The sequence below is a fragment of the Apis mellifera genome, linkage group LG12, assembly GCF_003254395.2.
Source record: "Apis mellifera strain DH4 linkage group LG12, Amel_HAv3.1, whole genome shotgun sequence".
Classification (NCBI taxonomy): Eukaryota; Metazoa; Arthropoda; class Insecta; order Hymenoptera; family Apidae; genus Apis; species Apis mellifera.
This window is the reverse complement of record NC_037649.1, coordinates 10,081,492-10,107,087: the sequence shown is the minus strand read 5'-3', so window position 1 is coordinate 10,107,087 and position 25,596 is coordinate 10,081,492. Positions and strand designations below refer to the sequence as shown.

Genomic DNA, 25,596 nt, shown 5'->3' with positions numbered 1-25,596 from the left:
GAAAATGGCAACGGTCGTGAAATCGTCTCGAGAGTTCGTGATGGAAGAAAATCCGATACGCGCGATAAATTATTGCAGAAAAATCGAAAGATCCCTCCCTTCCCTCGTATACCGGCAATCGGATGATTCGTGGAACGAGGAGGGGGGGGGATTATTCGGGCGTCTCGAAACCCCCTGAAAGAGGGGGTACGGCCGAATGCACGCACGAAGTCTAACGAAGCGGAGTGGTCACCCTAACGTGGCCCTAACTAACGACCCGACCACTTTAAACTGTAACTTGTTCGGGACGTGTTTGGCTGGGTTACGTGGGCATCGAAACAATGCGGCTGATGGACAATACTTATTAGTTTCGGAGGTGGGCGAGCATGCTCTTCCCTCCTTCTCCACGTCGTTGTACCCCATTGTACAACGGTTGAAGGTATGAAACGAGGCAGGCGAAACGCCTACAAGTCTGACAAGGTGCCAGCGCATCACTCCTGAAGTACACGAAACCGTCCGCGAGGAACAAAACAAAATCCGAATAAAAACCCGACAACGCGTTTTCCCGACTCACCGCGATTAATTCCCTCTCCCCTCTCCTTGCTGCGTCACACCATCACACCGTTTCTCTTCCTCCCCTCCTTCCCTCCGTTCTCGTATTATCTTTCGTAAGAGAAAATTACTTATTTAATAAACCCGATCTTGCAACCCTTCCCTCCACGTCCCATCATCCTTCGAACAGGCGACTTATCGATAACCCTAATTTTACCATTAACCGCGTTTAAGATTCATAGTGACGGCGTCGTGTCGGCGAGAGAACAATGAGAGAGGAAGAGAGAGTTGCTTGCGATGCTCTCGATGCCGTATGGAGGGAGGGACGAAGCTTCAGATTAACCGTGGGGGCCGTATCGAACAAAGTCGATACCGACGGTCGATAAATCAAATCTCGCGACCGGTTCGAGAGGAGGAGTGGTATTAAGCCCGTATCGCATTACGCGGAAAATAGGCCGTCCGAATATTTGGACCGCGGAACGGACCAGTCGGACCAGTCCCCTTCCCCGTCCGCAAGGATGCGACCGAATCATGAATAAATTTTAACGAGATTGCACGCGCGAAAGGGGGAGCGAGGGATGCGAGCCGTATAGCATAGCACCGCCAGCTACATAGCCACAGCACAGGAAGGGGGGAGAGATAAATCAAGTCGCCTAATCAGACCGCTTCATCGGGCCCGCTTTTTGAGAAGTTATAAATATTTCGGGGTGGGATATCGGGGCGATAATACGTCTTAGCGTGTGGGAAAAAGAAGGAGAAAGAGAACAGCGATCTCGAAAATTGAATGACGATGGTCGAAGGGGATTTTTCTTCGCCTTTGATCAGAGAGGAAGAAGGTAAACGATCCCCCTCCCGTATTAAAGAAAGGATTCTCGATAAAATCGAAATCGTGAACGAAGAGATTCGCGTCACAGACGAGAGGCGAGCTCCGCCTGTGTGGTCTAAAGCGATAGCTAATCGGAGTGCTTTTCGGAGGCATTGGAGCCAATTTCGGCAACCGAGTCGCGCGACCAACCCTAATGAATAGCGTTTAATTAAAGCCTATAAATCCGCACCCCGCCGTTCGAATCCTGTTCCGAGGGGGTTTCGAGGTGGAGATAAAAGGAAAAAAGGGGAGAGAAAGAAAGGAGAGGAAGAGGAAGAGGAAGGGGAAGAAGGAGGAGGAGCGAGAACGAGGTGAAAAACTGTGGAACAGGGACACGGGGCGAACAAGATGCTCTCGGAGCGTGCGATAAAATTTCTGGAATGTGTCGAGCTCGTTTAGGGAACACACACTGGAACTTTGGCCGTTGGTAAGTTGGAACTTTGTTAATGGCCACGAAACATCATTGTCAACCGCGTGATCTTTCGGGGCCAATTCGAACGAGGCGTTAAAAGTGGGCGGGGAATAAAAATAAACCTTGCCCGACAAAGCGACGAGGACAACAGGCGAGGGTTGAATGGGTCACGCCCGCGGAAACGGGGATTAAATCAGCAATTTACAATTTATAACAAGGTGTACCGTCATTAATTAGCTGTATCATCTTATCGGCAATTTATTCGATAATCTTGTACAAGCGAATGCACTTAATGAGCCGGGATGTTTAATAGTTTTTTACAGTGGGGGCAAAACCGGATGGAGCGAGTTTAGAACGGCTCGTAAAATCCTACACAAAGTGACGGGGCGCGAACGTGAGGATGACGCAATATGGGATTCTTGGCGATTCTTGGGGGTAAAAGAAGAAAGAAAGAAAGAAAGAAAGAAAGAAAGAAAGTGCACCGAATAAATTGAACGGACGTATTGAGCGATCGTGACTCTCTGAAGCCGTATAAGATCGCGTATAACATCGAGGAATATTTATGCAAATGAAAGCGTAAAACGGTCGCGATACAATTTACCTTGGTCGTTATCGTGCAGCGGTTTACTATCGCACGGGGTGCCCCGGTAAACCAAGGGAACGGTTAAATGCGGTTTCTTCTCGGTGGAACTGCGTCTAGGAAGAGACTTTTAATTGCCACCGCTGTAAGGCAACGGATAACGCCAACGTTCTTTCCTTTTCCTCTTCTTTTTCTTTCTCTCTCTTTCTTTCTTTCTTTCTTTCTTTTTTCCCTTTCTCCCCACCCTTTTCGCCCCTGGAAAGGGATCAAGCATCGAGTTCCCTGACGCGTTGTTACTCGCAATCACGCGACCGCGTTACGTTAACCGCGCGCTCGAAACATGCTATCCATTGCCAAGTTTGGAGCTGTTGGGGTCGTTTTTTGCTCCGATTAAAGTTATCGGCTTGTAATACGTGAAATGTTCATTGGTAGATAACGTTGTTCACGCGGTGGATGAAAATGCCGTTTGCACGCTAGCTATGGGTACCTGTTCCGTCGAGGAGGTTGAAATTTAGTATAATTCATCGGTAGATAATGCTCGTTAAGATAAGCAGTCTTCTTTAATTTTCATAAATTTTCCTACCTCTTTCCTCTATTTATATATATATATATATATATTTAAACGTTGTAACTCGTGTTGAAACATTTTTTCGAAAGCAAACTTAAAACCTCTTATATACGAGTTCAACTATTAAAGGCACGCAAATGACGAACAGTAGTAGCTGTGTAATTGTAAATTCCTATATATATGTATATATATGCAATATACTGGCTAACTAATTTGCCAAGTCGGCCGAGGAGAAGTGGCTGGCCAACGGTGTGATTTCCTTTTCTTTCCTTCTTTTTTTTCTTCTTCTTTTAAATCCTACGTCGGTGGATCCCTCGTCGCTCACCTACGCAGGTAGCTGCACCCTGTAACTGTAGAGCGGCTCCGAACCATGTCCGCCACTCTCGTCGAGTGACTTTTCGTTTACGAACCAGAGGTTGTCCAAGTCTTTTAACCACGTACCACTAAACGTTTCCACGAAACCAACCAACCAACGTTTGCGAATCACGAAGACGGCCCGTTTAACGTAATATCGCGGACGCAAATAGAGACCATTTTTTTCCTTCCCGTCTGACCGAGTTATTTTTTTCAGATCGATGAAATCGGATGACGAACCTTGGTTGGATTGCATCAAAAAAAAAAAGAAGAAAAAAAGGAAGAAGATTCTCTACAATTCGTTGGCGAATAACGCTCGACATCGTTGTAATACGACGAAAAAGAAGAAGAAGGAGAAGGAGAGGAAGAAAAAGACGAGGAACGAGAACGATGTTGTCTTAACCGTAAGAAAGAGATCGTTCTCGTTCCCTTTGTTTGCGTATCCTTTGTTTCATCGTCGTATATAATTAGATCGGTCTCCCAGGTAAGAGAATTGAGACACGCGGAATATTTCTCCGTGGGAATAAGGAATGATAATGCACGGCAACCGCGTATGTCACTCGGCGGACGGGTTGCAAACGAGTCGAGGAGAATCGATTCGATACGTTTCTCCGGGAGGGTTGAACGAACAAAGGACGAGGAAAGGAGAAACCGTAAAAGGGACCCCACCCTTTTTTGCGGCCTAGAGGGAGGAGGGGCTTCGTTGGTCCTTCTTCCTCTCCGAGAGAGCCACTGTGGATAATTGGAACCGCACCCACGAACTCGTGGCTTCGGGTCCGCTCCTCGCTTTTTCGGTCCTCTCCTATCCTCTTCTCCTTCTCTATCCCCTCGCACCTTTAAAAATATACCTTTAAAACAATGCAACGCTCGCCCCCAAATAGAGAGTTCCTTTTGTTGCGCGAAGAGGCAGGGAAATGATTTCCGTTCATCATTCCGTTTTTAAACATTTTGCTTGCGAATAACCGACTCACGGGTGGTCCTCGTGAGAATTGAAAGAAAGAGTCTGCGGAATACCTGCACTTTGCCCGATTAAATTGGGTAAAAATCTTCTCTCCCCGGTGAAAAATAAAGGGGTTACTTATCAACAGCGTATCTCCAACTCTCTGTATCTTTGCGTGAACTCGTGTACGCGTCCTCTGCTTGTGTGTTGGTTGAAGAGATAAAGGAGAAGAGCCAATTCGTCCCCTGTCCTCGTCCTTAATGCACGATATATTCCAGAATCACCGATACCGGGACAGTCGATAATATCTTTCTTCGGTGGCTTCCTAAAAAATTTGTCATGATTTGAGTTAAATGGAGTTAAATGCAATTGATCGATTAAAAATTAAGATGCGACACGCGCGACATTCGTTTATTTCTCGAGTATTGAAATATTTGCAAATCGTTATGTGACGTTTGAAAATGTAGATTGTAATAATTTAACCTTTTTTTTTTTTTTTATATAAATATATATGTAAAACTTTCCTTAATTTTTTTTCTCTCTTTTTTTTTCTTTTCGAACGAAAAATGGCTTTGAAGAATGGATCTTATCAAAATTCTTCGATCTCGACCAACGTTTATATAAACGACGATTTGAAATACCGCAGTGTAGGCGAATCAAATGTGGATTCCAAAAATGGGCAGAAATCTTACAAGTATCAGTACTCCTTACTATTGCTAATAATAATCTAATAATGCAAGAAAATTCATTATTTAACAGGGAAGATGTATATCAAGGTGATTCGTTATCGACGTATCAGATATCGTACGACGATTTCAAGCAAGAAGAAAGTTCAAAAATGTAATGTTCTTCTTAATCAATAATGAAATAATAATCGAAAAATTTCTCGAAATCTAAACCGAACATATATATATATATATATATATATATATATATATATATATAATAAAAACAGGCAGGAAGAAAAGGAACCGTTCGAATCTATCAGTGCTCCTCTCTCCCAATGTTACAAGATGGCAGAAACGGATCCCCTGGTCGAAGAGTTACTTGAACAGCTTCCCAGGTAATAATTTGCATCGCGCGAAGAACGACGGAAAGAACGTCGATAGAGAACGAGTATAAGTAACGAAATAATGAAAATGAGAGAACGATCATGGATGGTGGATCGACAGAAGCACGGACGACTATCGCAAACACTGGGAAATGATACTCCACTGCGAGAGGGCCGCGTTTCCAAGGACGGAGTCGAATTTGCCACTGCCCTCGAGGGAGGTACGTATATCACCGGGAGGAAAGCCCGGCGAATTCAAAAGCCGAGAACTCAATTAACCCGAACGGCTAGAACTCAATTACGAATGTCGGTCGGCGGGAACGAATGCGGTGGCCGGTAATTAAAAAGTTATTATGCCCAGGCCCGTTTCTACTGGCACTTGTACTCAACCGCGGTGAAAAACTCGCGTTTGTACCAAAAACAAGTGAATCACGCTCTCCTCGTTACGTTGGCCAAGTAAGAATCTAATGGTTACTTCATTGAAATTATACGTACCTACGTATCATCCTTGATTAGATGAATTTTTAATGAATTACGTAGAATCGACGTAATTGAAGTTTGATTTAAAACTAAATCGGTGGATTTATATGTATATATATATATATATATATATATATACATATAAATATATATATATATATATATATATATATATGCACAATATATGTGTGTGTATATGTATATTTATATGTATATATATATATATATATATATATATATATATATATATGCACAATATATGTGTGTGTATATGTATATTGATATTAAATCTGTCCTTTGAATTATTCTTTTTGCGATACATTGAATTGCCATACATGATTGGTGAAAATGTGAGAAATCATTTATATCTGATACGGAGAAATGCATTTTCATTGTCACAGACTTGTACACAGTGAGAAACAGAAGAAACATATCAGCGTTTGGGAACAATTAATACGTTTACAAACGTTCGATCGAATTAATCGGAAAAATTTGATCATTGATCTGGAACGAATTATATGGTAAATTAATACTGTATATTTTAAAAAATATAATATTGAGAAATTTATTTTACGTGTATTAATATCATACGTTGTAGTAAACAGACTAGATTAAGATCCATTTGTCTGGAAGGTTTATCATTAACGCCTGACGAAGGTGTACGACTGCTATTGGCACTGCACAATTCCCGTAAAACGATAAAACACGTATATTGTTGGCGTGCGTTCGAAAAAATGGTAGGCCTCACGGTGGATACTGTTCATCACTTCAAATCAGAATTTTATGGGAACAAAAGAATCAAAAAAAGCGACTGGTTTCGCGCAATCGGTTGTTTGGAATTTCTCACCACTTTGTCAATAAATTACGCATACATAGCAACACCTACAGGAGATTTACTCGTCTGTTTGGCCAAGTAATTAATCTCTTTTTATCGTTTTAATTTAAATTACGATATTATTTTAATTTTGAAAATATAGTAAAATTATAGTAAAGTATATAATTATAGTAACTATATAGTAATATAGTAACTATATAAATATAGTAAAAATATAGCATGTAATAATACATTCATTTTGTCGAATACTATAGATCTTTCTATTAAAAAAATGTAAATATATATGAATAAATTTTGAAAATCAATCACATTTACGATAATTGTAGAAAACTTAGAACAAATTGGCATTGGTTACAACTATTATGTTTAGAAGAAGAAATTTTGCAAAGAACTGAGGATGGAGGTTATGTTGAAAAAGTTGTCATACCAGACAGAGCTTGGAAAGCAGCACATTTTTGGGCACCAGTACTGAAAGTACAATATGCTATTAGTATGAATGAATTTCACAATAATTGATACGTAACACTAAGTGTAATGTATGAAAAAATAATTGTTTTTTCTCTTTTCAGTAGGAATACCAGAGTACGATATTCACAAAAAATTTTTTACGAAACACACTCCAATTCATACTTTTGCACTATCGACGAGTATCGATTTGAGATTTCGACAACCATGGTATATCGATTGCACGATTAAAACACTTTGTACATGGTATGCAGATACTTTAGGTAATTGAAAAACAATTATTTATTCTTTAAAAAACCAATATTTTATTTTTTCAATTTATCATCTTTTTTCGTTTTAATTTTTTTCATTTTTTTTTTCAATTCATCATTAAAACGTAATAATATTCAATATATTTTTTGTCTCATATCGTAGTATCTCTTATCTTTTTAGTATCCTATCTTTTTATTTTTAACGTTATTAATTCTTATTTGTGGTTACACATCAAAATTATAGATATAAAATATAGAAAAACAAAAGTGACAAAAAAACAAAGAAGAAAAGGAAAAATAGGGTAAAAATATTGAAATCGTCGCCATCTCTTGAGTACGAAAGACATCTCTTTAAAAAGGGTAAGATAAGATAAGAATTAAGTATCAGCGCCATCTTTTAAATATTATTAGCATTAAGAGATGGCACCGACTGCTAATTCTTATTCTATTTTATCTTTTTTTGAAAAGATCTTGGATACTCAAAAAATAACGCTAATGATCAATTTTTACTTTATCTCTATCTTTCTTCTATTATTTTCCATCTTTTTTACACATGTTTAAAATTTCGCTGCACTCTGGAAATGATGCTGATTTCAGTATTTTTATTCTATCTCTATCCTTTTTTTGCTATTATATTCTTCTTATCTATATTTTCTCTACAAAATTTATATCTTTATGTCAATTACATATTTGAATTATTTTCAAATAATTATAATTTTTATATTATTCATATTTTCATTATATTTTAATTTTTTATGTATATTTCTTTTTATTATTTCGTTATTTTTATTTTATATATTCACTATATATGTAGGTTATTTTTTATTAAATTATAATGCGTGAAATAATCACTATTAATATTTATATAGTATACCTATGTCTACAATTATGGCATAATCGACAGAATTTGGACATTCAATTAAGACGACTATTTCTTTATTTACCATCGCTCAGAGTTTTCGAATTTATTGGTGAAATTCGAACATTGAGAACACTTTGTGCAATGTGCTGTCAAATACGATCTTGTCGTTGCAGTAATTATTTAATAATCAATTATACATATTAAATAACAATACATATTAAGATATAATACAAACATATTAAGATATATCAGAGACTATTAATTTTTTCGCTTTTCAGACGTTTATCACGTTAATATGCAACTTCAAGATGTTATACATAATGGTTTTGAAAAAGAAAAATGGATAAAAAGCATAAGGTGTATGATGATTTGTTTTAAACATGATTTTGATAGAATGGGAGTTAAATTCAATATTGATTTTTATTGTTGTTGATCAATATTCGTGTATTATCAATTATCAAAGATTTCTAAAAGTCAAAATCTCAGTTTTAATAATTAATTATTATTATTTGTGCAAAATAGCATAAAAGTAAATGCCTATAAAATGCACATTATATAAATACAAAATAAAAATTACTATTATAGTAATTTGTTTATAATTTTATATCGCAAATAATTTAAATATTTCGTATATTATGCTTCTGTTGTTTCTTGTTGTTCAAATTTCGGATATTTTTCTTCGATTTCCAACCATGTAAGTTTGCCATTGGATAAATTTTTCACTACTTCGGGAATTTGGTCCAACTATAATTTATAATAAACAATAATTTAACTTTTAAATTTTTTTATATTTTTATAGACTAAAGTATCTACTCACATTTATTCTAACTTGTCCCATACTATCTCGTTCACGGAGTGTAGCAGTATGAGGAGTTTTTAAAGTATCAAAATCTATAGTAATACCAAATGGTATTGCAATTTCATCCGTTCGAGCGTATCTACGTCCAATACTACCAGAAGAGTCGTCTACTTTATGCGAAACATCTATCTTTGTAAGATTCTGAGCTATACATAATAAGCAATATTTAAAATATATTATAAATTTCAATTTTTAAAAAACTTAACAAATTTAAAAAAATCATTATACATACACAATTGTTTTACAAATGGTACAAATTCGTTATTACTGCTAAGCGGTAATACCGAACATTTTAAAGGAGCCACAACTGGTGGTAAACTAAAATAAGTTCGTTTTTCGTCTCCTTCTCTTGCTTTAAAATTATGTTCAAAAATAGCATACATAATACGACCAATACCAAAAGATGGTTCAATTACAGAAGGAATTATTTCTTCTACATGTACAGTTTTTTGATATCGTTTTATTTCGATCATATTTTTCGTAATTTTTACCGTAGAATCATTTGAAAGTCTTAATTCAGTTTCTCCATTTTCATTTATTTCAGTTTCTATAGCATTAATATTATTCTCAGTTAATGCTGCTAAAGCATCTTGTACTAATTTACTATCTTTTTTAAACATTTTTCCAATGATAACTTTATTTGATACTATTTCACATACATCAACAGTTTTTGGTGCTGGCAATTTTTTTTCTGCTACTAATTTTACTCCAGTAGCTTTTGTATGTTGTGTAAGATCATAAGCAGAGCGATCTGCACAGCCAACACATTCTATCCAGCCATAAGAAGTTAGACATTCAGCATCCCAACAATCACATGCATAATGAGCCATTTCATTTCCCATATGTTGACGAAAACGTAATTTTTTCGGATCAATTCCAACTTTAATTAAAAATAAATAAATTCTACCCATAAAATATCCTAATGTTTCATTAGCTATAAGTTTACTTAATACAGCATCACCTAAGGTCATATGCTGTGCACTCTTTCCATCCATTTGATTACAAGCAGAATGTAACAATACATTTAGATCTTTTACAGTTTCAAATTTGGGATGACTTTTATTATTAGGATCACAAAAATATTCTATTTCTGCCATAGTAAATTCTCTTACTCTTAATAGACCAGATCTAGGAGAAATTTCATTACGGAATGCATTTCCAATTTGAGCTGCAGCAAATGGTAATTTATCTTGATTAAATGCAAGTAATCGTTTAAAATTTACAAAAATACCCTGAGCAGTTTCTGGTCTTAAAAATCCTTTCACAAGTCCAGAAGGACCAATTTGAGTTCCAAACATTAAATTAAATTCTATTGGTTCTGTTAAATCATTTCCAGTAATTGGGGATTTTATGTTGAATTTAGATAAAACTGTAGCCATTTCATCTTTAGTCATTCCATCTAATCTAATAATAATATTTTTACATTCTGCTTTTGTATTTTCATTTATCTTTTTATCGCTAATCATTTTTTCTAAATGTGATTTAATCAAATGATCTAATCTAAAACATTCTCCTGTTTTCACATCTTTTACCATTAAGTCTGCAAATCTTTCTACATGTCCAGATGCTTCCAGAACAGGTTCTGGCGTTAAAATAGAACAATCTACTTCTAACATTTGTTCTTCTAATATAAAAAAATTTCTCCATGTATTTAACAAATTTGTTTTTAATGCACAACCCATAGGACCAAGATCAAATTGACCACTAATTCCTCCATAAATAGCAAAGGATTGATCATAAAAAAATCTACGTTTCAAGAGATCTTCCATTCTTGCTCTATCAAATGTTATTGTTTCTAAAAAAGATAATTCTTTCTCTTCTAATAATTTCTTTCGAAGTTTAAGCTCAACAACTGCTTTTTTAATATCCAATTCTGAAGCTCCATCAAATTTAAGTTTTCGCACATAGTCGCCCTAAAAATATATAAGATAATAAAATAATATTAATAGAAATAAAAATTAATATTTAACAATCTATTTACATATATAATAATAGAAAATTTTAAAATTCAATAATGTTATTGAAATATATGATAGAAAGATCACATATCTATAATCTTTGTGATAACAAAAATATAAAATATAATTATTTAATAATAAATAATGATCATCCATATGGCATTTACCTGTTCCTTCACACTATCTCGAAAGGGAGATAAAATTTCTTCAATATTTGGATCCGACATATCCTCTAAAATTTGTATTTTCACTTCACGATCCTTTTTTTTCGTACCCCACTTATTGAAGTCAGTTAACCTAGCAGTGACAGTAAATTTTCGAAGTAATTGTTTATAAATTATATTATGTTTGCATATATTATGTGTGATTTTTTTGCAAACAAGTCGCAAGTTACACGAGAGAAACTGCATTTAAGTTGTTACTTTTCACTGTACTAACTTTCAAATCGACTACGATTCCACTTACTTGAAACTATCTCGGGTCTTGGTTTTGAATAATACAATACTGTCGGCGGTAAAACTGATGATATTTAAAATTATCTTATGAAACTTTAAAGTGAAAAAAATAAAATAGAAAAAATTTTTCATTATTAAATATCAATTAATTATATTTTGCATGATATAATTTTATATAAACGTAAAAATAAATAATATTAAATAATAATAATTTTTTATAAATACGATATATATATATATTTTTTTTATTTTTATATTTTTATGATAGCACCAATATAAATAAAAACCATTTTTATTTATAACGGTATTCTTATATTTTTTTTCATAAAGAATATATTTCAAAACAAATAACATTATGTAGAATGAAAAAAATAAAAAATACACAATATGACGCGCATACGCAAATATAAGTTTATTTTTTTTATTAAATTAATATAGTGTTATCAAACTAACTTATCTGTTACAAAAAAATTATTTCTCTTAATTTCGAACGATTTTATTTTCTTTGTACACCGTAGCATGGTTTATAGAAAAATTACAATCAGAAAAAAATGATTTATAAAAAAAAATATTAGATTTTCTCCTACAAAGTTATTTATTAATTATAACTTTTCAATAAACCCAGCTTGTGTATATGCTGTTTTGTATATATGTGTGTGTATATGTATGTGTGTATATGTATGTGTGTGTATGTGTATATGTGTATGTGTGACACATTAAATCACATAATATGCATAGAGAAAAGTGTGTAATCAAGAACGTTTTGTCCGTGCTACCACAAGTATATTGAAATTTTTATAGATAGATTCATTTCTTAATTACAACCTTAACTTTTTTGACATATAAGTATTAAGTTTTTATCCTACGCATCTACATGCATCATACATTAATTTCAAACAATTGGTCAGACGTAAAGATAAACGTCATACAAACAATTATATATATGATATATATATTTCTCTGCAACAATACTACAATCAAAAACAATTTTGATCAGTGTAAACAATTTATTTTACATAAGATCAATACTCTGACATCAAAAAAGCGATAAGAATGGATAATGTATAGTAATAAATAAAGTATGAAATGTAAATAATGGGTATTTACAAGTATGTAAATGGCAAAAAAGCTATAACAGAGACAAAATAATTGTTTTATTTTTTGTAAATATAATCTCGTATGTATTTGCAATAGATTCTGTCACTTGTTTGCAAAAATACACCTCACGATAATATTCGTGTTATGTCAAACCTGTACACTTAAAATCTAGAAAACGTACAATCCACAACACGTACCAACATGTAAGATATCAATGTATTTTTTGCAGCAAACATGTGACAGATTCAATAAAAAATACATACTATAATAGTATTCAGCATGAATGCTTATTTTCTATAATAATTTTCCTATATGTTTAAAGGGAGCACCATGATAAACACACATGCGGCTCGATATCTCATTTGGAAAATTGATTAAAAATCTCGTGTTTGCTCTCTCAATTAACTTACATTAACATAAATGCATAATTTCAATTCAATATACGGACATCCGCAATCATAATTTTCATTTCTACCAATTTTATGCACGAATCAAAGTTAATCTTCGATTCTAATCAAAAAATATACAAGCAAAAATGTTACACGAGAATATGACAAAATATCACAGTTCCGAGTTTGAAAAATCGCTTTTGAAAATCATGGTTCTCCCTATCCTTCTTTTATTCATATTTCAAGACAGTCATGAACTGTAAGACATCCTATTTAACAACAATCCTACATTCTACTATGAGATTATCTATTTCAGAAATTGTAACGTTTAATAGTAATACATAGTCATATACAACTTGCTAAGGATGCTGTAAACTGTATACTGGCTGCTAAATGTTCCAAGTGAATACTGTATGTATAATGTATGTAAAAAGTCAGAGGTGATATATAGATTCAGAGCATATGGTGTAAATGTTGGTGAGTTTAATTTTATTGTTTAAAGATTAATTATTGAAGTTATAGAAACCGAAATAACGATGCGCAGACTATAATTTATTTCCACAGAAGAGTGATGTATGAATAATATAATAATTATACAATAAAAAATATCATATGTATTTATATAATAGTTTAATCAAAATATATTAAAAATATTAAATTCTAAGATCATATAAATATATTACTATTTAAAAAATATTAATTATTTTTTTTAAACGATTTTTTAAATAATATCATTTTATAAATAATGTAGAAATATCCATCACTCTCCTAAGATTAACAAAACAAAAATTCAATCGATTTTAGAAAATGATGTATATTGATATTTTCAGTATATATAAAACCGAAGATGGAATGCTGATGTATAAAATTTTATGCATATATTTTTGTTCTTTTCTTATAATTCATATGTTTCTGAGTATTATTCAAAATGTGATTAATCAAAATGTGATTAGTCAAATGTTTTCTCTTTTTTCCATTGCAAAATATAAAAATGAAATTAATATAGCATTTATGCAAAGCTAAATGATAGTATACAGCATTCCTTTCTTCTTTATATTATTCGTTTAAAATGTACAAAATTATTTCTCATTCAATATTCCTAGTATCATTTGTGTTCATTAATCTTTATGTCATTAAAAATAATAAAAATAAATAAGAAATGCTAGTCAAAAATATTTCCAAATGCTATAATTGTACTTTAAGAGTTCTTACTTAAAATTCGTAAAATCAAAATATTCATACGCTATAAAAAAATATAAATACTTCCATGAAACTATGGAATATTAAATCGAGAAATTATTTATACTCGTAACCACTAACATGTTATTTACTCGAATAAACGCATCGTAAAACGGCATGACAGTCAAGGCTAAATATTCTGAACATTTCAACAAATTGCACAGTTCAAAGTTAATTGAGATTATCTAATCTCCTTCCATAATGACATAAATGGTACTTTAAAAAAAAAAGTACCTGCGCAAATTTATTATCTTAATACAATACTTGTGACTAAATATTTACATCAATGCGTTTTAGCTTCAGTCTATTAAGCTTCTGAATCGCGACAGCCTTTGAACTTTCGCAATATGCGACATTTTATGAAATTATTAAACTAATCATTTTTTCGTAATACCACTTAAGTTTCCTACTGAGCAGGTGGTTGTGGCTCGCTAGGCATATTGGGATTTGGATATGGTGATAAAAAGGAATAATTGGGATAAGGAGGTGGTGGATGTGGGAATGGAGGATAATAATTAGGTGGATGCGAAGAAGGGGGTGCATAACCTCTATGTATATAAGGATCTGCTGGTGGAGGAGGACCATGAAACGCTGTATACATACGAGCATATTCCGTGTTGTAACTTGGTCCACCATATGCTGGATATCCAGGAGCACCTACTTCATAAATTTAGTTTCAACACATATTTATTTTAAATAAAAAATAGATGAAAAAAAAAAATTTTTTTAACTTACCACCTGGTGGATAAGTTGCTGACGAACCGGGTGTTGGAGGATAATGTTGTGAATATGGATCATATGGTCCTGGTGGATAGGGTCCAGGATAACGACTACTCGTAGGATGACTAAACGCAGTGGGTATGTGCGCTTCATCTCTAGTAGGAGTAGTAGCTACTGTTGTAGTTACCATTGCTTCTGCACCTTTCGTTTCTGTGGTATTTGCTAATGTTTTGGCAGTAGTATTAGATACTTGTGAATATGCAGGAGGCACATTCATCATTGTTCTTTCTTCTATAGATTTTCCTAAATCTGATTGAGTTTTTGTGGAATCCATTGGTAATCTAGGATTTGCTGCATGAGGTGGAACACCAGGGAAATATGTACCATAAGGAGTAGATAATGATCGTGATCGAGGATCACTATAATCATAATATCGTGGATACTGAGCATAAGGGTAACCTTGTGGAACATTAGGAGGTTCGCTTTGTATAGAAGTTTCACGCATACTTGGCTCTACTGTTTTCGGAGATGTCATAGTATTTGTTCCAGTACATATAGATATAGTAGAGGAGCCAATAGTTGAATCTGTTATATCTTTAGGAACTTCTGCACCTCGTAACGTAGATGTTGGTGGTATTTGCATAGTCGATGGTGTAGATTGTTGTGTTAACAACGGTTGTAGTGAACCAGATGGTGTTGGTTGTGTTACAACTTGTGATGATGCTTGAGATGGTATTTGTGGTGGTCCTTGTGATGATAACTGAGAAGATATCTGTGATGATATCTGTGACGGTAATTGTGATGGTATCTGAGATAATATTTGTGATTGTACTTGAGATGGTATCTGAGATGATATTGGCTGTGATACTTGTACTTGTGGAGATACTTGTGGCGGTATTTGTGATGATATTTGCGATGGTATTTGAATTTGAGAGGATACCGGCGATGGATCTTCAATTATAATTTCATCATTAGATGTATCTCTTTTTTCTTGTTGATTTTGAAAAGTATGCCCATAATTTGTTAATGTATCGCTTGTTTTCATGATTTCCTTTTCAATTGGAGGAGAACATTGTTTATCTATTTTTGATGTTAATTCTGTTTCTTGATCATGTTGCGTTTGAACACTTTGTGCAGTTACAGAATCCGAAGTATATACTTGATTATTTTCCTCAGATGATTTTTGTAGAGCAGTATCGGTATCTGAATTGGTTACGCGATTATGATTAGGAGGACTATAATCTGTATTCGAACTTACTTCTGCAACCACATCCTCCAATCTGACTTCTTCTACTCTTTGTTCAGTTCTAACTTGACCATCCGAAGAATTTGAATTTTCTCCGAGTGTCGAATGATCTACTGGTTCCTGTTTTACTTTTGGTAATCTTGATAGAGAAACTTGATTAGTTAAATTAACATGACTCATATAAGGTTTAGCAGTTGCTGTAGCAACAGGTTTTGGTCTTTTTGAAGTTTCCTTGTCAGCAAATGGCCTATAATTAGGTCCATTTCCTGGTTTATTAATCGAACGCCCACTTGTTTGATTACTTGAAGATGATTTTGGTATTATGGATATGGCTGAATTATTTCTCAATGGAAATCCAACTTCTGGTTTTGAATTTCTTTGCGTCATTGATGATACACCTATAAATATTGGAATAAAAAAAATTTTGCTCCAATAAAAAATAATTATAAGCATAAAATCAAAATTAATTAAATTAATATACCTTTTTTAGGTTCTTCCTCTCGTTTTTGTTGATTCAATTTAAGAGCCGTTCGAATAGCAATAATTTTACCAGATTCTAATTGCATATAAATGCCTTTTGGACTTTTTAGCACCATTACTCGTTGACCAGCTTTCAATACAATACTACCTTTATCAGGCGAATTCGTAGGAATAACAACATCCAACGGTAACGTCATTTCTTGTGCACTCATTCCTTGTCTTTGCCATACTTCTGCTGGTATCCAACGACTTCCTGTTACACTACGCGATCCCAAACCTTCAGCACCACGTTGCTGCATTGGTCTAACTGAAGCAACTGGTTTAGAAGTAGTACTATTATCACCACCTCGAATTGCTCGAATTTGTAATCCACCTGCTATAATAATATAATATAAGAAATACATAAATTTTTATTACTAAATTTTTATTATTAAATTATTATATTTTTTATTACCAACTTAAATATATTTTATTAATTGAATAATTGAATTTTGGAAACAATCGTACCCCGTGTAGCAGTATTTCCAGGAACATAATTATAACTGGGTCTAGAACAATTGGCTGCCATTTTCTCAAGTTCATAACCACGACGAGCTAATCGTTTTTCAGCTTGACTAAGTTTTTTATCTTTTCTATCGACCAAAAGACTCTCATGATGAAAAGGCTGTTTTGTTAATAATGAAGAATGACGTTCTAATACCCGATGCATAACTTCATCAGAATAACTATCTTTTGTTTGAGAAAAATCTTGTACTTGACTATCTTCTTCCCAATCCCAAGATAATGTAGTTGCTTCTTTCAAAGAAAGATGGGCATCTGGATTACATTGATCGACCACACGATCAGCCATTCCTTGCTTACTAATTTGTCTATCATATATTTTTCTTTCTAAACAATTGTCAGTAACTAAACGATAAACAAAGCAAGGTTTCTGTTGTCCATATCTATACACTCTACAAACAGCTTGTGTATCATGACAAGGATTCCAAGAAGCATCAAATACAATGGCACGATTAGCGCCAACAAGATTAATGCCGAGTGAACCAGCACGTGTTGAAACAAGAAACAGATGAATTTTTGGATTATTATTAAACTCATTAATGAGTTTTTCTCTTTCTAAAGCGCTAGTACTACCATCCAGACGATAATAATTTACATTTTTAATCCAAGCATCTGTTTGCCCATCAGGATATTTTAAACTATTTCTAGCTAAAAAATCTTCAATGAGATTCAATGTAAATAATGACTGAGAAAATGCTAAAACACGATCACCAAGTTTAATTGCTTCTTCCAAAATACAAAAGAAAATTGTCATTTTTGCAGAAGCATCAATCAATCCTGGTACATAACCCTTCATCAATTCTGTTGCCTGCAAATTAAGAGAATTAATCAGCTAATTGTATTTTAATATTATTTATTTTTCATTTATAATATTTACCCAATCGTATGGAATTCCAGGATCTTCTTTTCCCCCTGGAGAACTTTTACTATCTTTTTCTTCATCTTTTGTAAGAACTTCATCATCAGACTTGTCTTCTTTATCTTTATCTAATAAATCTTCTTTGTCTTTTTCCTCTTCTTTTATTAAATCATTTTGATTTAATCGAGGACTATGCAATGTATTAAGACTTTGCACAGATCTAGAAACTGAAGTTTGACAATTTGATTCAGAATTATAATTTGAATTTGTAGATAGATTATTTTGATGAATTGGTTGACTTTGCACACCAACACTTGATGTCATTTCTTTATTATTTTTATTCTTTTCAGAAGATCCTGAATTTTGAATATGAGTAGAAGATTGACATTTTGTATCCTCTGTACGTGTATTAGTATCTGAATTATGATTATTACTATAATCATAAGATTGATTTTGATAATTTTGTGATGGAAAATAATTATTTTGATATCGATTTACATTAGGATTTACATCCCGATAATATGGATCATTACACTGATCAGATTGAAATGATTGAGAATAATTTCTTTGCCAATAAGAGTCCTCTGAACCTTTCATTTGATTTACTTGATTTTGATGAGCACTATCTGATGAATAATTTGATAAAACAGTATTTTGAGATGATGTTTGATTTACTGAATAATTATTTGTAGGATTTGTAGATGAACCTCCACTTTGACGATCTGTTGAAAATTCATGGGATGTATTAGCTGTTGATGTATAATTTTGAGTTTGTTGTTGATTATCTGGTCTGGAATATAGTTGATCATTTTGATTTAAAGAAGTTGGTGCTTGCTGATTTTGGGAATATGAAAGAGATTGATTCTGAGATTGTGAAATTTGTCCTTGTTGAGAAGTATTATATCTATGCGTTGAAGCTGGTGGTATTGATGCTGAACTTTGATGATTTGAACCATAAGCATGATTTGCATTTGATGAGGTTCCTGTTTGATTTTGGATATTAGATGGATAAGGTTGATTTTGTGATGTAGATGGAGATACAAGATGTGAATATCCATGCATAGTATTTTGTGTATTAGCAACTGATCCTTGTTGATCTTGAGGATATCCATGTGTTTGAGTGGGAGCATTTGAAGCTGATTGGCCAGTAGGATATGAAGATGAATTTTGTGGTACATTTATTTGATTCTGAGTTGATGTAGGATATCCACGCATTTGATTTTGTGAAATTGATGCTTGATTTGATGAATTTGTCATATATGGATGAGACTGACTTTGTGGCATAGGAGTTGGAGATTGTTGATTAAAAGTAAGTGATGTTTGTGATGAAGGATTTGAATTTACTTGAGTAGGATAATTGTGAGATTGATTAGATAATGGTATATTTTGTGATTGTGAACTACCATAAGTATGAGAAGAACTTTGTAAAGGAAGATTCTGATTTTGTTGATTTGGAGAAAAGCCACGATTTTGAGCAGTTGTTGTATTTTGTCCTTGTTGACTTGGAAGATATGCAACATTTGGCGTTTGAGGTGTTGAATTTTGTCCTTGTTGATTTGTACTATATCCCAATGTAGAATTTTGTAATGATTGATTTTCATTTCGCGAATATATAGTATTCGTTTGATTTGTTCCAGAATTATAATTTTGAGCCTGGTTTGATGCATATGGAGAATAATCTGGTAATGGCATGTTTGCAGATTGATTTGGCATTTGTGATTGAAAAGAAGATTGATTTGGAACTTGAGAATAATTATTAGATCCTGGATTTAAATTTGATCCGTAATTACGTCCATGATCTTGATAAGGATAAGATTGACGTGAATACATTCCAGATACTTCATAATTATTTCCTTGATTCTGATCTGAACGAAATTCTGAATTGGAAGGAGCAGTTGGATATCGTTGAGAATGATTATTTGTAGATTGTTCATTGTTTTGTATATAATTTTGTGACTGATTAGAATAATTTTGCGATGTATTATATCCTGGAGTTTGTGTATATGTTTGGAATGATTGATTTCCATATCTTTGTGATCCTTGATTATTATAAAATTCATTATATTCTCCATGGCTATTATCATTTCTATAATATGTATTTTGGTCATTTGATCTATAATTCTGATAACCATGAGGATAAGAATTTTGTGATATAGAATTTGAATATCCTGAATTATTCATTGGCATAGGTGGATAATTAGAATAATTATTCTGTTTTGGAGTAGTATGTGAATTATCATTCTCTACATTTTCAGTATTAGATGATGAAGCATTAGGTTGTACACTGGCTGCTGGTTTATTTTTTATAGTCGTATTTGTTTTCTTTCCTTTTTTAGTTTCCCCTTTTGATTGCCGAGCTTTTGAACGTTTACCTCCAGGTGTAGATTTTTCGCCAATTGTTTCTTCTAAATCTAAATCATCTTCTTCATTTGCTTGTCGTTTACGCAGAAAATGATATAAAATATCAGGATGATTCCAAATTTTACAACATACTGCAAAAGCCTTTAGCGGATTAGGTACTGCACGCGTCTTTACTACTTGATTCATAAAGGTATCATATAATTTACGCTGATGTGATGTCATTCGAACAAGAAGAATATATTCTTCTTTACGTGGTAAAGAAACTTGTAATACAGAATGAGATCTTCTTTGTACAAAACCTTCTAATAAAGCATGTAATACGTGTGCACGATATCTCATTAAACGTATATCTTGTGGTGTTGAATCAATACATTGACCATTCTGAATTGGTCTCTCAAACATATTACAAAATTCACTTTTAGTTCCCAAATAATTAGGTCTTACAAAATCAACCATGCACCAATATTCTAAAAGATTATTTTGTAATGGATATCCAGTTAATACTATTCTACGTTTTGTGCGCATTTGTTTCAGAGCCATACTAATACTAGCATGGGAATTTTTTATTCTATGACCTTCATCACATATAACTAAATCAGGACCTGGATTAACTAAAGCTGTATGCATTTCATCTAATAATCCTTTATTTTTATCTTCTTCTTCAACATCAACAGTATCTTTGAAAGGTTGTCCACGTTTTCTTTTTGCTTTGTTTGGCTTTTTTAAAGATAATTGTCTATATAGTTCATATCCAATTAATAAAACTCCACCTCCTATTTGCCAATCTTGAATTATTTTAGCTCTTGCTGCCATAGTTTTATGAGAATCATTTAAGATATGCAAACGAAAATGTCGTGGTCTTACTTCCACACCAATAGGAGCATCTACAATAAATGGAGTTTTAATTTTTTCAATTTCCTTTTTCTCTTCGCTTATTGTTTCCTCTTTTGTTGTACAAGCATTTTCTTCTTTTTTAACTGTTTCTTCTGGTTCTTTCTTTACATTAATTTCTGAATTTATAGAAGATAAAGTATTTTTAAAACAATCTTTTCTTGGATCTTGATCTGATTCTTGAGTTGATCGATTTGAATAATTAGAGAAAGAATTAGTAGAATTATCATAATTAGGATACATAGGTACAGAATGATGACTTTCTACTCCATGATATAAAGTATTAGGATTTCGAGCTTCCATACTTGGATATATGGAAGTTTGTGATCGATTTTCTAAACCAGAATATATATTATTAGAATTTTGATTTTCCACTCCAAACTTTGTATCTGGCATATTTGATCTTTGTTGCATGCCATGACAATTTACTTCTGATTTCATTGAATCAAATGTAGACATTGGATTAGCATTTGCATTATATATTGTATTTTGTGAAATATCATTATGATAATTTTCATTTATATGTACTTGCGAATCTGATATATTTTTATTTAACATATTATCTTGTACATAACTAGGTAACATGTTATGCGTTTCATATCCTTGATGAAGATATGGATTTTCTGGCATAATATTTATAGATTGAGATGTACTTTCTTGTCCAAAACGATGGGCTGATTCTGTACTAATAGGCCTTGATATATTTGACATACTTGACATATTTGATATATCACTTTGATTCCCACTTTCATCTTTAACTTCTTGTTTAAGCTCCATAATAGATTCTGATTTAATACATGAACCTTTGCTATGTTTTTCTGGAACATTAGGATCTTCGTATGGCAACCACATATTAAATTCTGTTAACCAATTTTGCAATGTATTAATAGGCATAATACATAAGACTGTTTTAGAAGTAGTACATCGGAAAAAAATATCGCAGAAACTAGCGACTTGAAGTGTTTTTCCCAAACCCATACTGTGAGCAAGAATACAACCAAAACCAGAGCTAGTTTTAAATCTTTCAATACTTTCAACAATATTATCATAAAGAAAACGAATACCACCAATTTGATGAGGTTTAATAATACGTGCTACCTGTGGAGCTAAAAATACATCAGGTTCTGTTTCAGGATGACCCACATTTATTAACACTCTACCATGTTCATCTGGAATGTTATATCTATCATTAGTATGCATACCAGAATTGGATGGATCATCTTCGTTGTCTGTATCTTCTCCACCACTTGGATCACTTAAAACTATGCAATCATCATCTGAACTTTCGCTAGAACTAGATATTGTAACAACATCTTTGCCTTTAGCTGTTTTTTGAGACTTTGGTCCAGCTGATACTTTTTTAACAGTATGTATTTGTTTTTCACGTAAAGCTTCTTCAGCTTCTATATCTGAGATTTCAGAATCTGAATAATATTCAGATCTATCCATAGGTTCCTTTTTAGGAACTACAGGAGATATGCTTACAGAAGGAGTCATCATTCGAATTCTTTGTTGTAACATATTAGGGCCACTAGGACGATTTGCAACTCGTGAAATTGATGTTTGTGCTCCTTGATAAACACCTCTACCTTTTTGCCATCGAGATCCTTCTACAGATCTTCTTTGTATTTGATTTGTTTGCATACTAGAAGTAGTTTGAGATCCAGTTCCAGATCCGGAATTTACTTTAAGAAGCACTGTATTTGGTAAACGAACTGGAGCAGATGGAGATGATTGTGAAATAGTAGTACCTGCTTGATTTTGTTTACCTTGTAATAGACTGATTACTCTTGTTTGTGTTTTATTATTTTGTCTATTTATTGCTATTTGCCGTTGAACTTCACGAATTATTCTTTGCTGTTCTTGTACTCTCCGAAGACGCTCCATCTCTTGCCTTTGAGCTGATAAAGTAGCTTCATCAAGTTGAGTTTCATCCATAACTTCTCGAATATTTCTTCTCATATTTGCTAATTTCTTTTCTGTTTTTGTTTCACATTCTGATGTAGATCCTTCAGTTCCATCATCTTTTTTCTGCTTCTTTTTAACTGTATCAGAATGTTCTGAATCAGCATGCCTCTTGTTACTTTCTGTACTTTCTTCTTCCATAGAATGACCTTCATGTTTGTCATTTTCATGTCCTATGCTTCCTTCATCATCTGTATCTTTTGAAATTGATTTTCCAAGTAAATCTGCTTCAGATACTTCTTGACCCTCAATTGGGGCTCCTTTTTACAGAAGATTTAATTATTAATATGATATTAAATTCAATAATTATTATTATTAATATTAATGAAATATTATATAATATAAATTTCCATTCAATTAAATTAAAAAAATAATTAAAAAATAATAACATAATACAAACCTTCTAATGGTAAAGTATCTAATATATTAACTGGCTCTTCATCATCCTCTTCAGCTTGAGAATGATGCCGTTCTGATTCTGCTCGTACACCAATTTGTGAATCAATTGTTTCATCTAAATCCATATCGTCTCCTGATCCTTCTGAACGTATTTCTTCTATTTCCTCTGACTGTAACGTATCATTTTTCTTATCATGTTCTCCATCAGATGTTTCACTACTAGATTCCTCTGAACTTTCATCATTTCCTGTTTGAGACTCTATATTATTCATATTTGTATTTGTTGCAGTTTCAGTTGACATTATTGTTTCATTAGGCTTAGGGCCTGAACGAGGAGTCACACGTTCTATAGTGACATCCCCAATACGTGTTAAAAAACTGTCCAAACTATTTGACATGATGTGAAAAGTTCATTAAGTCACAATATATTTAACTAAAATTTTATATGAAATCATGGAATGTCTTGTCACTTTCCTGTATAACACTAACAATTAGTTATTTTTATATCACTTACATTATCTATTCAATTTTTTATGCCTGCAATAAGAAATGTATTCCTTCATAAATTTCATATCAAAAATAATTTGATATATTTATAAATCATTTTAAAAAAATATTGAAAAAAGTTTTAAACTAATGAATAATGTATAAATAATATAAATTAAAAATTCATATACAAAATAAAGATATTGCACCTTATACTATATATTTTTAATATAAATTAAATATGATAATTATAATATGATATTATAATTATATATATAATGATATTAATTATTAAATATATGATATTAAATTTTCAATTTTAAAATAATAAAATATAATAAAGTAAAATAAATTTACATATTTATGGAATACATTGCTATATTACATATAATTATATTTCAAATAATGCAGATATGCAATGATACATTTATATTTTAAATAAAAATAAAGCATATAAACAAAGTTTTTCTTATTACATACAAAGCAATACAAATAAAAATTCAATCATTAAAACTGAAATATTTAAATATTAGAACAGAAAATATTATATAAATTATTATATGAATTTGAAATGTTTACATGAGAAATTGCATGCACTGATATATTATAAAGAAATTTAAAAAAAAAATATTCGAAAATAATATATAAGCTATGAATTATAAACACTTGCAATTAAGCACACTTGTTGAAAAATCAGTTTAATCACATTCTCGAGCTCACGAATAAATTCTAATAGTAACAATTTGTGCCATACTCTTTAATGAGAGAATCATAGCAGAAGCACAATTTAGTTTGTGACAATGAATAATCAAAGAAATCGAAATAAAATATTCATACTGTTCCAAGTAATTTAGATTAGGAGCTGTCAAACAGGGCAAATGAAAGCAATCCAGAATGTTTATTTTTGCATAAACCGATCCGGTTCGACGACTAACACTAGGAAGTCGCGTTTAACAACCGGTAACGCGAATTTCACACGCATTGAATTCTACTTGTGATCCACAGTTACGACTGCTTAATTAGCCGTTAATTGCGGATTAAAAATAATGACACACACATACACACGTCCGATGGACGCCATAGCGTCGTTGTTCGCCGCTCGACGATCACGGTTCTCCGCAATGTCCGAAGATCAGCGAACAAACCTTGTCACTTGGGTTAATACATGCATCATTTCTATTCTGACATTTGAATTCTTTTCATCTAAAATGCATGGCGAAACCACAAGGATTTATTGTGTCACCGAAACTTCACTTAAGACTTAAACTCGCACGCGTCGTTCTCAAGCTTTCCGCGGCATTTTTTTTCACATACTTTTTCTAACAAGTAATTTCACTCGGTGGAACGCCATCTTGACTGCGCTATGAAACACATCCGCTGAGTATTTGCGAGGGAACGACATAATTTCATTTTGAATTTAAACTTTTTATTTTTTT

General features: G+C 32.7%; 4 protein-coding genes across 16 annotated transcripts in view; 2 read left to right on the top strand and 2 right to left on the bottom strand.

The window, feature by feature from the left end:
* LOC102656885 overlaps positions 1–5,896 on the top strand; it is a 67,934-nt gene extending 62,038 nt beyond the window's left edge. For 2 of the 3 annotated variants that reach the window (XM_026444288.1, XM_026444287.1), the window contains exons 2-5: positions 3,528–4,944; positions 5,010–5,090; positions 5,206–5,313; positions 5,423–5,896. In XM_026444288.1, coding sequence (XP_026300073.1) covers positions 4,817–4,944; positions 5,010–5,090; positions 5,206–5,313; positions 5,423–5,579 — 474 coding nt within the window. In that variant the 5' untranslated portion in view covers positions 3,528–4,816 and the 3' untranslated portion in view covers positions 5,580–5,896. Of the gene's footprint in view, positions 1–387; positions 1,824–3,527; positions 4,945–5,009; positions 5,091–5,205; positions 5,314–5,422 lie in introns of those variants that run through there. The other variant, XM_026444289.1, reaches the window with a different exon arrangement.
* Positions 5,897–6,047: 151 nt separating this feature from the next.
* Positions 6,048–8,894, top strand: LOC102653958. 3 transcript variants are annotated; one of them, XM_026444285.1, is made up of 6 exons: positions 6,048–6,302; positions 6,380–6,694; positions 6,943–7,106; positions 7,189–7,344; positions 8,202–8,366; positions 8,473–8,894. In XM_026444285.1, the coding sequence occupies exons 1-6, from the start codon at positions 6,163–6,165 to the stop codon at positions 8,625–8,627; spliced, it is 1,095 nt and encodes a 364-aa protein (XP_026300070.1). In that variant the 5' UTR covers positions 6,048–6,162; the 3' UTR covers positions 8,628–8,894. The 3 variants fall into 3 exon arrangements, with proteins under 3 accessions (XP_026300070.1, XP_026300071.1, XP_026300069.1); XM_026444284.1 differs by having other exon boundaries at positions 6,050–6,302; positions 7,186–7,344; XM_026444286.1 differs by lacking the exon at positions 8,202–8,366 and having other exon boundaries at positions 7,186–7,344.
* On the bottom strand, positions 8,252–11,527 carry LOC408392 (glycine--tRNA ligase). Its single transcript, XM_391940.6, has 4 exons — positions 11,179–11,527; positions 9,286–10,966; positions 9,012–9,199; positions 8,252–8,938 (listed from the first exon to the last, which is right to left on the bottom strand). The coding sequence occupies exons 1-4, from the start codon at positions 11,419–11,421 to the stop codon at positions 8,828–8,830; spliced, it is 2,223 nt and encodes a 740-aa protein (XP_391940.2). The 5' UTR covers positions 11,422–11,527; the 3' UTR covers positions 8,252–8,827.
* Positions 11,528–13,848: 2,321 nt separating this feature from the next.
* On the bottom strand, positions 13,849–25,558 carry LOC413753. Of its 9 annotated transcripts, none has more exons than XM_026444270.1 (7): positions 24,998–25,558; positions 23,676–24,158; positions 18,077–23,535; positions 17,146–18,007; positions 16,640–17,014; positions 14,928–16,556; positions 13,849–14,852 (listed from the first exon to the last, which is right to left on the bottom strand). In XM_026444270.1, the coding sequence occupies exons 2-7, from the start codon at positions 24,070–24,072 to the stop codon at positions 14,599–14,601; spliced, it is 8,976 nt and encodes a 2,991-aa protein (XP_026300055.1). In that variant the 5' UTR covers positions 24,073–24,158; positions 24,998–25,558; the 3' UTR covers positions 13,849–14,598. The 9 variants fall into 9 exon arrangements, with proteins under 9 accessions (XP_026300055.1, XP_026300054.1, XP_026300057.1 ...); XM_026444269.1 differs by having other exon boundaries at positions 23,676–24,148; XM_026444272.1 differs by having other exon boundaries at positions 23,676–24,148; positions 25,218–25,558.
* Positions 25,559–25,596: the final 38 nt, after the last annotated feature.